The 12,416-nt window shown below is 41.2% G+C and overlaps 1 protein-coding gene across 1 annotated transcript in view; it reads right to left on the reverse strand.

The window, feature by feature from the left end:
- Nucleotides 1-628: 628 nt before the first annotated feature.
- LOC116893054 (renalase-like) overlaps nucleotides 629-12,416 on the reverse strand; it is a 33,514-nt gene continuing 21,726 nt past the window's right edge. Inside the window, exon 3 of the mRNA XM_032895016.1 lies at nucleotides 629-888. Coding sequence (XP_032750907.1) covers nucleotides 736-888 — 153 coding nt within the window. The 3' untranslated portion in view covers nucleotides 629-735. The remainder of the gene's footprint in view (nucleotides 889-12,416) is intronic.

A 12,416-nucleotide genomic window follows, 5' to 3' on the forward strand; every position in this document is an offset into this window, starting at 1 on the left:
ACAACAGGAAATTCATTATCTATGACATAGTCCAAGTACCATAACGGACAGCAGCAGCCACAGGGGACCTGGTGTTAAAGATTGATAGACTTCCTCTCAGTTTCTGTTTAACTTTTATCTCACATGTGAAGACTGGAGTTTGCCTTAAGGGTAAAAAAGCATTGTGTGACTTGGAAAATGAAGATGATTCATGTCATTTTTCTGACAACCTACAGGGGGTCCCTTTGTGACTCAAGCAGTTCTTCAAACTGTAGTCTATGGGACTGACTACTCAGAGTCTTAATAACTCAGAAAGTAAATGAGAAACAGAAATTATTTCATGTTTTGGAGAAATCTTGCATTTCAATTATATGTGTGAGGCTGTAAGATGAGATTTGGTAGTGATTGTTGAAAACTGAAGTTTTCAAACGGATAATAAAGGTTTCCCATGAAAGAGAACTTTGATTTAGAATAATTCTGGAGCTGGGTTATTTGTGACTTACAAGCACCGTTTTGCTTCCATAAGGATTGTTAATGAAAAGTCAGAAAATTGGGGAAGATGTAGTCTAAGAAATTATTCTTTTATGGGTGGTAGCTATCAATTATAACAGTTTTTATATTTCATAATAAAAATGACAATAAGTGAAGACATTTTCCCAAACAATTTCTCTCCACAGAAAGGAAAATAGAACAATTAATAATATGATTGTGAAAACAAAAATTGCAAAGTAACTGTAGAAAACAAGAACACAGACACTAAATATAACTCTTTAAAGCTTCCACGACACTCAGGGCAGAGTCAACGCAGCCATCGAAGTTGGAGTGAGTGAATCCATCCCCTCCACACACCAGGAAAGGGTTGAGATGAAGAGTCATCTGGCCGGGACTGTTGGCAGCTGAGTTTGTAACCTGAAAAAGAAAGAGAAAGAGAAAAAAATTATTGGGGCTGACATTCAGCCATGGTAATGCCCACCAGGCTTTTGCTACCTGGAGAAATTAAAACCCAGAATATCCCAAAGGTTCCTCTTGTCAAAATACTTGAAATTATTTCAATTATCAAATAACTGGAAATGTACCAATTCTTTGGATTTGTAGATACTATAGCTTGAATGCTTATTTACCATCTCCAAATTCCTGTGTGCACTCCTACGCTAGAGAGTTTTATGCCAACTTGACACAAACTAAAGTCATCTGAGAAGAAAAAAACCTCAATTAACAATAATCTGGGCTCGTGTGACAGTGACCTGGGATAAGGCAGGCACCCAAGAACCAATGAGGGTGACCTTAGTTGTGACTCACAGCATTGGGAATATGGAGCCTGAAGAGGCTACTCCTGTATCCCAGTGGAGAAATAGGGACACCAATCCACCCATAAAACTTTTGACCCAAAATTTATTCTGTCTGTAAGCAATACAGGGATGGGCGATAGAGGAGAGACAGAGGGGACCAATAGCCAGCCCAACTTGAGACCTATTACAGGGGCAAGCACCAATCCCTGACACTATGACACTATTAATGATACTCTGCTATGCTTGTAGACAGGAGTCTAGCATGGCTGTCCTCTGAGAGGCTCCACCTAGCAGCTGACTAGGACAGGTGCAGACACTCACAGCCAAACAGTGGATGGAGCTTGGGGATTCTTATGGAAGAATAGGGGGAAGGACTGTGGGCCCTGAAGGGGATAGGAACTTCACAGGACCAATAGAGTCAACTAACTTGGACCCTTGGGGCTCTCACAGAGTGAACCATCCAAAGAGCATACATGGGCTGGACCTAGGCTTCTCCACTCATATGTAGCAGATGTGCAACCTAACCTTCATGTGGGTCCCAAATGACTGGAGTGGGGGCTCTCCCAAAAGCTGTTGCCTATCTGTGGGATATGTTCTTCTAGCTGGGCTGCCTTGTCTGACCTCAGTGGGAGAGGGTGGGCTTAGCCATGCAGAGGCTTGAAGTGCCAGGTAGATATTTAGGGGCCCCCACCTGCTAGAGGAGAAGGGATGGATGGGGGAAGGATCATGGGAGGGGGAGGCTGGGAAGCAGGCAGTTGGCGGGATGTAAAGTGAATAAGGAACAAACAAGGAATAACCTGGGCTTATAGGGACCCAGAGAGATGGAACTGCAAAACAGAGAGTGTGTATGGGATGGACCTAGGCTCTTAGCACATACATAAGTTGTGCAGCAGCTAACAGCAGGAGCAGAGGCTGTATCTGACTCTGTTGCCTGCCTTTGAATCACTTTCAGCTAACTGGGCTGCCTTACTTTGCCACAATGGGAGAAGATGCACCTAATTCTACTGGAACTCAGCACGCCAAGGTGGGTTGAAATCCATCACCAAAAAGCCATATTATGTTAAAAAAGAAGAACAGAAGAAAAAGCCTTCATAAGAGCAAGCTGTAGGCAAGTCTGAAGGGCATTTTCTTATTTAGTGATGGATTGTGGAGAGCCAAGCCCATTGTGGGTTGTGAAATCCCTGGATTGCTATCCTGGGTTCTACAAGAAAGCAGGCTGTGCAAGCCATGAGGAATAGTAAGTCAGTACACAGCATCCATCATGGCCTCTGCATCAGCTCCTGCCTCCAGGTTCCTGCCCTGTTTGAGTTCCTGTCCTGACTTCCTTTGATGATAAATGGTGATGTGGAAGTGTAAGCTAAATAAACCCTTTCCTTCCCAACTTTCTTTGTGCCACAGTGTTTCACAGAGCAATAGTAACCCTAGTTAGACAATTCCTAACCACAGTGGTGATGGTATTTGAGGAAAGGAGCTTTTAGAATGTGAAAGGCTTTGTGTAAGATCAGTGCCCTTATACATGTCCAGCCAAGCTTGTTGACAGCTTCTAACATGGGAGCTAAATTCCACCAACTATGAAGAAGGCAGAACTTCAACAGACACTGAGCCCGCCATAGCTTTGGCCTTGGCTATCCCACCCTCCAGGACTGTGAGAAACATGCTTCTTTTACAAATATGCCCTCTACACCCAGTCTGCTACACAGTTAAGTAGGCTAAACACACCCCCACCTTTTCTTCTTTTTTTCCTCACGTACTTTCTGAGCACTGTTCTCAGAAGTCTTCTCTCAGCACTGGGGAGTTGAATTTTGAAACATCACATCCATGACATCATGACTCTGGCAGTCAAGGTCATTCCAAGGGAAAGAACAGCATATGTAACTGTCTAGTCTGTAGGTCACTCTGCGTGTGTGTGTGTTCGTGCACACAGTGGGATAATATAGAGGAAGGGACATGGCAGAGAGGACAGACAGACTTTCAAATATTAAAATATAGTAACTATAACATAAATATACCCATTGAATATGTAGAACTTACTACTTAATGGGAGAAGAATAAGCTGAAGGTAGAGATTTATTTTAATAACTAGGTCTATAATATTTGAAATGATGGAGGTGGACGTTATTTCCAGGAATAAGTATCCACAGGATCAGTTGGATGATGTCATTAAGCCTGTACAGCTAAGAGAATAAGTGGGAGTTAAATTTAGTATGTTGGGCACTGAGATGGTTGGCTACTGAGACATGCTAACCTCCACAGAGTACCAGCATAGACATATTTGCAACAGTAGGAACTCATTCGTCCTTCATGGCACAGCCTTTTCATACAAAGCATCACATGGTGACTCTCTCTATCCATTGGCTTCATGGAGGGTACTGCAGTAGAGGCTAGAAGGACTTGTTCTCTATAACACTAGGAAAAGAATGAACACATATAACTCATGCTATTTGGACTATGGTGTGGAGATTTTAGTTTCTAGAGCAAGGTAGAATTTTGAGTGTGTACATCTGTGTGTGTATGTGGTATGTTAATGTGTACACGTGGGTATGTACATGTGGAGGCAAGAGGTTAACAGAGGAAGTCCTCTATCCTTCTCACTTTCTGTGGCTTTAGACAGGGTCTTTCCCAAATCCTGCATGGCCATTCAGGAGGGATGGTGTGACACAGTTTCTGCCCCAGGAGCAGAGCCAGCAGGGTGTGGGCCTCCACAAGTGTTGACGGTTGCTAGGTGTAGGACTTGTTTATATATTTTACTTTATGTTCTTTCAAGGGAATGTCTTCCAAGGTTAATGAATCCATGATAATCAGAAACAGCAGGAATACAGGAGGAGGGGGTGTGTCTAACGTCTTTAGCAAAAAGGTAAATGCTGTGACCTTCAGGATAGCCCTTAAGGCTGTGGAAAGAACTCTGAAAACACAAGTTCAAGAATATATAATTTCTCAATTATGCAAAATATAAGGACACAATATGAATTATCTGAGGGGCTTCATGTATCTAAAAGAACAGAGGCAGCTGTAATATGAGCCATCTTGTCAAGAGATAATGAGATTTAGGGAATGGTGATCTTAGAGCTAGATCCCACCCAGCAAGCTTATTGTCTGTGCTTTCAAAGGCAGGCAGATCTCTGATTTATTGCTGTGTTTAAAAAACTGTACTTGCTGTCTTTTTCTAAGACTTCAAGTCATTCTTTTTGCTTGTCTCAAACACCTTTTCCTCAGAACATCTCTCTAAGCTCTGAGGCTGGTTCTTAGCATTTCCCTAAACTTGTAGCTCACAAATTTGACTAGGGTGGGTGGCCCTACTCATTTAACACAAACATTACAGAATGGTCTGCTCCTGGCTTCTTATTTGTATGCTGGTGATATCAATTATGGCCTTTGTGTTTATACAGCAAGAACACTTACCAATTAAGCTCCCTAGTCATCCATTAAACTCTTTTAGAACAGTGGTTCTCAACCTTCCTAATGCTGTGACCCTTTAATACAGTTCCTCATGTTATGGTGACCTCTAACCATAGAATTATCTTCATTGCTTCCTCATCCCTGTAATTTTTGTTACTGTTATGAATAATAATTCAAATATCTGATATGTGGATGATTTGAGGTGACCCTGGTGAAAGGGTAGTTTGACCTCTAAAGGGGTTGTGACCCACATGTGACAGAAAAGCTTTATGGAGGTACCCTTGTTTATGTGCTATATTTTGTCTCCCTGTTCCCTCAGTACTGGAGATTGGGTCCACAGGCTCCAGCATCCTGGGCCAGTGTTCTATCACAAAGCCGTTTCTAACCCTTCTATTTTGTTTTAACAAGATATAAAGACCTCGAGAACCCCATGTTAACCATACACAAATACAATGCCTACAGACTCATATTCATACTTTTCTGGAGGACACTATATAGAAACATATACACAAAGATGATAAACTTGAACCCTTTGAAATAAAGAACTTTGGGTAGCAAAGTAGCACATTTTGGGGACAGAGAAGCACAGAATTGGGTATCCAACTAGAGCTTTCAACTTCTGCTTGGGTAGGACTTTAATAAATTGAATTACTTGATTTGTCAGTGAAACCTTAGGGAAGGGAGGAAACTTCTAAGGTCTTAGTGGCAATATTTTCAAAATGTTTCAAGTCTGAAAGTAAGGGAATCATAATTAGCTTAGAAACAGGATATATGGTAAAGAGAACACTGGCAGGGCCTAAGACTGGCCTGGGGTAAGCTGTCTGTTATGATGTCTCTCCATTATGGGGAAGTCTTGAGAATTTTCATTTTACTCTACAGGTGGATTTAAATCATGTAGAAAAAAATCTTGCCTTTTCTGCTTTGAATTTATACATCTGACTCATCTGTGTTTATAGTCATGATACATTAGCTATCCCGAGCAGGCACGAGTCCTTTCTGGATAGCCGTGTCACACATATGAAACAGAGAAATCTGCATTTCCACAGGGCTGTTTCAGCCCTGACATATATTTTAAATACAACTATTGAGATGTGGTTCCTGGCTGTGGCTAAAAGCATAAGCAAAGGCTTTACCATTGTGAGAGATTGTGGTTTTCACAATGGCAAGATCCTCTCTTGCAAGGCTCTCTGCTTTCTTCATATTGGCTGAATTCACTTGCCAACACACACCCCATGCTTTCATATTTTCCTTTCTGGGTAATTGCAGAATGGTTGATTCCACCTTCAATGCAATGGGGCTGATTTCATCCAAACTGCTGGCTGGCTAGTCAGTGGCCCACTTTTTCAGCCTTGTGATCTGGCATCAGGCATTTACTATTCAGTAAATTAAATTATACGGCACTGACCGATTACCAGCTCTCGACTGAGCATAACATTTTCCCTCAAGCTCCCTTCTGCTTACCCTTGGTAAGTCTAAGAGTTGTAGGTTCATTATGGAGATGGCGACCGGAAGGTATTAAAACCAACACAAGTGGGGATTTAATGAGTGCCTATTCTTCATAGGCTCCCACCTAGGTGGATATAGATTAGTGAATTATCTCCTGTAGGTGATTTTCTGGATAAGTTTTAACTATTTAAAATGTTTTGTTTTAAAAATTATATATAGTATACTGGGTTTTGTCAACCTGACACAAACCTAGACACACCTAGGAAGAAGAAATCTTAATTGAGAAAATGTCCCCATATGATTAGCCTATAGGGAAGTCTGTGGGGGTATTTTCTTACTATTTGATTGATGTGGGAGGGCATAGCACATTTAGATGATACCATCGCTGGTCAGGTGATCTTGGGATATAAAATAAGGCAGGCTGAACAAGCCAAAAAGCAACAATCCTCCATTACTTCTACTTCAATTCTTTCCCTGCTTGAGTTCCTGCCCTGATTTCCCTCAGCTATTGACTATTACCTGGAAGTATAAGATGAAAAAAATTCTTTCAACGGGTTGGGGATTTAGCTCAGTGGTAGAGCACTTGCCTAGCAAGCGCAAGGCCCTGGGTTCGGTCCCCAGCTCCGAAAAAAAAAATTCTTTCCTTTCAAAGTTGCTTTTAGTCATGGTGTTTTGCCAAACCAATAGAAACCTTAGACAGACAGACAGATGGACGGACACACACTATTTTAATCATAATTATAAATACATCTTTTCTAAACATAAAGAGTTAATAGATATACTTGAATAAGCCTTTCCGAAGACTCAGTCACACTCAGGATTTGACTCCACTGATTCTACAGAGCTGTTGACATCTGCTGTTCATATTCTTCTCCGGACAATTCATCCTCCCTCAGTACTGTCTAGAGCAGTGGTTCTCAGCCTGTATGTTATGACCCCTTTAGAGGGGACTCAAATGACCTTTTCATAAGGGTGGCCCGGGACCATCAGAAAACTCATATATTTACATTATCATTCGTAACAATAGCAAAATTACAGTTATAAAGTAGCAATGCAAATAATTTTATGATTGGGGGAGGGGTCGCCACAACATGAAGAACTGTAGTAAAGGGTTACAGTTTTAGCAAGGTTGATGGGAAACATAGTTTTCTCATAAGAGTGTCTTTTGGGTTCTGTTGGGGGTTTTCCTTTGAGCCACTGATGTCTCCTCTGCAAGTTCAGATCATACATAGTGGAAAAAGACCGTAAATGGAGTTTCTCTAGAGTGAAACAAAAGTTCCCAGGCAGCAGCCAGACTGCTTAAATAATTAAATAATTTGTGGTTCAGGGGCTGCCCACTTTAATGAGAAAATAACTAACTTCACATGTATGAAAACTGTCTCCCAACTCCTCTATGGTATCTCGTAATTGGGGAAATAAGACAAATATTAAATAGGTTAGGAGGGGAGACATAGTGAAATGCATAAGAAGTAGCCAAAGCCCACGAGTACAAAGAAAGATAATAAAGTAGAGGAAGGACCCTTGAGGCAGGGCCTGTCCTGCACCTCATTGTCTGGGCTTTACTGCATTCGGCCATACTGGTTGAAGCTCTTCATTTTCTCAGCTCGTCTAAATGAACAGCATCATGTAGAGCTGACAGGAATAGCTGCTGATCAGAGACTCGACCTCTTGACCTACAAAGGCAAATGCCCTGAATCCAGAACCAAGTCTGGTTTTCTCCAGACCACTCATCTGGGAAGACAAGTTTCTCCAACTGTCACAGGGTATTGGGGTGGCATGTACAGGGACATCAGGAATCAACTGTGGCATTTTTTTCCACTGAGCTCAAGAAGAGGCTGCACCAACTTTGCCTCAGTGCTCTAGGCAGCCACTACGAGCTGACTGGAGCTGGCAGTGGTTAAGGATCCTACACATCAACCATACGTCAGAAGCTAATGAGCAAACATGCAATCAGAAATGCAGGAATGAATCACTAGCTTCCTGCCCCCTTTCTTCTCACTAAAGTTAGGATAGCCTCATGCTTTTCCTTCCTCCAAATTAGAGAGCTTTGAGTGTGAAGAAAAAAGATTGTAGCAGAGTCACTTTCTCACGTTAGCAGCTCAATTATAGTTCCTTCTAAAATCTTCTAACCTCCCCTACAGACTACCACCCTCCCATAGAATGTCATAGCAGAGCTCTGACTGCACACAGAAATAAAGGTTTGTCTGCAGGTGTAGTTCTGCAGAAGCACATATTACAAAGATCAGAAAGTGTGGGCAAGATAGAGTTGGAAACGATGACTCCTAACCTACGGTGCTCAGAGCCAGGGACTCACAGAGCCCTGAGTCTCACTGGAAAGCCATTAGCAGCTCCACGGTCCCAGACCCTGCTTTCATCTGCAGTGACTCATTCTTTGCAGTCGAAGCCTTGGACTTTGTGATGCAAGTCCCGGAAGGTAGCTGCTTCTAAAGAGATGGTCTTGATATAAATTTAAAAAAAGTGATTGGGGATGTAGAGTTCTTTTTTTTTTTTTAATCAGTCCATCATGTTGGTACAGAGGGAGTGTCTTTGTGGTCTCATCGTCTGTGCCTGCACCTTTGTGAAAGAACCTATTATGGTGGAAATACAATTCTTGACTCCACTGAAAAAATTATTTGCACCAGAGGAAGGTATTTCTGTAGAATTTTCAGGTTTTTCCTTATAATACTTCACTCTTTTCAAAGCCTTTCTTTTATTGTGAAAAAAAATCATGTGCCAATTACTTCAAAACATAAGCAGCAGATATGGAATCTGTATGGTTCCACCAATATGTTCCTGACAGCACCCAGTAGTGCTCCTAACCCACAGGGAATGTATTCCGAGATACCCAGTGGAGAACAGTGGGCAAAGGTCACTTATGGTTTTGCTTCCATAATTAATTTACCATGGGTAACTGAAGAGGAAAATTATCCCAGAAGCAAACAATTTGTACATCTAATGTGACAGGCTGCTCTGAATAGCTCAACATGATCTCATGTGTCCTCACATCTTTCCAGAATGGGAGTCACCTCTAGTCCAATGAATCCATGCTTACAAGGTAATTTTTATATGAATTAGCACTACCTGCCTCACGGCTGTTCTTCATGTAAATTTTATTACAATACTTCAATTGCCTTACTTTACTATTATTTTTAATATTCTACTGTGTCTGTTATAGAAAAATAACACCAGTACATAGTTACAGAAAAAAAAAGTATATATAGGCAGAATTGTTATTTTCAATTTCAGTCATTCACTGGGGGTCTTTGTAAGCACCATTCATGGATAATGGAGGGAATATAGGATGAGCTATTCATATAAAAATTAACCTTATAAGAGACTGAATAATTTTACCATTCTCTTTCTTTTTTTTTTTCAGAGCTGGGGACCGAACCCAGGGCCTTGCGCTTGCTAGGCAAGCGCTCTACCACTGAGCTAAATCCCCAACCCCTAATTTTACCATTCTTATATTACATTTATTTTTACGTTTACTATTCTTATATTACATTCCAGTGTGTCACTTTGATTCCTTTGGACATGCATGAGTCTTGATAGCACAGATGTCTAAGCCCTCCCTTGTGATTTTAATAGTAATATGTTATCTTTCAAAACAATCTTGATTCATTCTAATAGACCTATTGATGGTGACTTAAATGTTATCTGAATCCAGGGACTCCTGTTGTTTCCTAGTTGCATGTTCACTTGCCTGAGGTGACTGAGTATTAATATCCTTCTTGCCTTGCATTCCCCTATACTATGTGTGTCTGAGGTATTGGCCACATAGGCAATAGTGCAAAGCTATGAAGGCTGAGATGGATGGAATTGTTTCCACAGTTCCTTGTCTTCTCTAGCATGTGGCCGTGACACCAGACTGAGGTAGCCATGATGGTCCGTGTGTAAAAGGCTTGTTCCTCAGCATATGCTGGGGCAACTATTTCTAGACGGATCTGTAGGAGGAAGTTAGTGCATTGGGCATGTTTGAACTTGTATCTTTCTTGTGCTGCTCAGTTGCTGTGAGGTGTCTTCTATGGCTGTCTTAGTTTAAAGACTGAGTCTCTGTGAAGAGATACCATGACCACTGCAATTCTTATTGGGGCTGGCTTACAGTTTCAGAGGTTTATTTAGACCATTATCATCATGGTGGGAAGGATGACAATGCTCAGGCAGACATGGTGCTGGAGAAGGAGCTGAGAGTTTTACAAATTGACCCCAAGGCAGCTGGAGACTGTGCTTCACATTGGGTGTAGCATGAAGTATATATGACCTCAAAGCTCACCTCCACAGTGACGCACTTCCTCCAACAAGGCCACATCTACTCCAACAAGGCCACATCTACTCCAACAAGGCCACACTTCCTAACAGTGCCATTTCCTATGGCCAAGCATTATGAATCTATGGGGAGCCATTCCTATTCAAACCAACACAATGGCCTTCCCACCATGAATACTATCTTTTCCAGATGACCATGGACTGGAGTTTCTTAAATCAGAAGACATTTCCCCTACAAAAGTTATTTTCTCAGGTATTTTACCACAGAGCCACAAAGCTAACTAACAGTACAAGTAAACATGTTTGTTGAATGTAAACACATTGACCTTAATTTCGAAAGCTGGGAAACCTAATTGTTTACACTATTATTACCACATTGTAGTTACGTTTCAGTGAAGTCAAAGATTTTACAGAGTGTTGTTGAGGGTATACAAGCAATAAAAGTTTCTCAGAAAGTTTTAGGGATCAGAGAGTAAAGAGATCACTTTTTCCGGGTGATACAGCCAATCAACGCCCAGACCTTTAAAAATTCTTTCTTAAAAATTCTCTATATGCTTATGTTTTTCTGTTACACCAGCAACAATATACACATGGAGCTTAACAGCTCCATATCTCTATTTATCACCATATCATTAAAATTACCCATCAACCACACACTTAATAATATTGAAAAGTAACCCAGAACTAGAAATAATGACAAATTGGGGCATTCATTATACATTTTTGTCCATTTAAAAATCTATTTCTGTGAATGATTCGCCACATCTGACTACTGACTTCTAAGAATCCCAGTGCCATCTCCTCTCCTGCTGTAGGATTTAATATTCATAAAGAGTTTTATCAATGTGCAGGCACCTTCCTGTGGAGAAGGTGAATTTTAATCGGGGCGTCTGGGTTCTGTTCGTCACCTCATCTTTCCTCTGGTCTTCTCATGTCTCTAATGTTCTATAATATTTAATGGTGATTTCATAAGCCTGTTTCTTTGTCACACCTTAGAGAACATCTTACTCGTATTTCAGATGCTTGGCTGCAAAGCTTTGTGTCTAGTGTGACAGAGCTGCTGCAAAATTACTTCTGGCTATAATATGTCCTCGGTGTGGAAGGGAATGGTGCGGTTTGGTCAATTCTCTGTGGGGCTGTTCACTTTATTGGTATTTGTCTATCCAATGTTAATAAAGTATTGGGCAGATGCAGAATGAATGTCCCACAAATCAATGATATTATCCATGTAGTAGTAGCTTCAGTTATCACAAACTGCACAGGACATACGTTGCTGACTTCGTGAGTTTGACTGCTGAGGTCTACACTGGGTCTCTTTTAATGTTCTGAAAGTACTGGAGCAGCTCATTTGGGTAAACTCTATTCAGAAGAAACGTACAATAAAGAACGGCATATGGCTTCCCCCTGCACTGTCTCAATTAGAACAGACAACACAATAGTCACAACACACATCCCTTTAGAATTTTTAATTTAGTGGAAAATTGCTGGGCCCTTCAGCAACTTTTGGTATATTAACTCATTAATTATTCAAATATTTGTCTTGTTTCTAGGTGCCGTTGGACACTATGAAAGATGGGAAGGTACGAAAACCATTTCCCTTCTCTAGGGTGAGTTCAGAGTTTATTTTTCCTCTGAATATAAATGTCCTGATGCAGTCCCCTAGCAAACCCGACTGCTTGAGCCTATAGGATGCAGAGAGGCAAAAGCATTTTCAAGTGGTGAATCCAGAGAAAGAGTGAAGACTGTTCCTAACTCATCACCCTTCCCCTGTGGGTGATCAATGCCTAATTCTCCACCCAATCAACCCTTCTGCATCCCTTCTCCCATTCCCTATCAGTTCTTCTTGATGACCCTGAAGTCTGGCCCTTGACATATCTTTCTGGTTCCCATGCATGTTGAATGGACCCAAAAGCCTTTTGTCTGAGCTGTGAGATTAAGGTAAAAAAGGATTTGGGGTTTGTGAAATGACCTTCTTTCTACTTTTGAGAGTTCGTAAATAAAAGGGTTGAGTTTGTGCTCTAAGGAGAGACAATGGTAGAT

Source organism: Rattus rattus, chromosome 2 (assembly GCF_011064425.1).
Source record: "Rattus rattus isolate New Zealand chromosome 2, Rrattus_CSIRO_v1, whole genome shotgun sequence".
In the NCBI taxonomy this organism is placed as follows: Eukaryota; Metazoa; Chordata; class Mammalia; order Rodentia; family Muridae; genus Rattus; species Rattus rattus.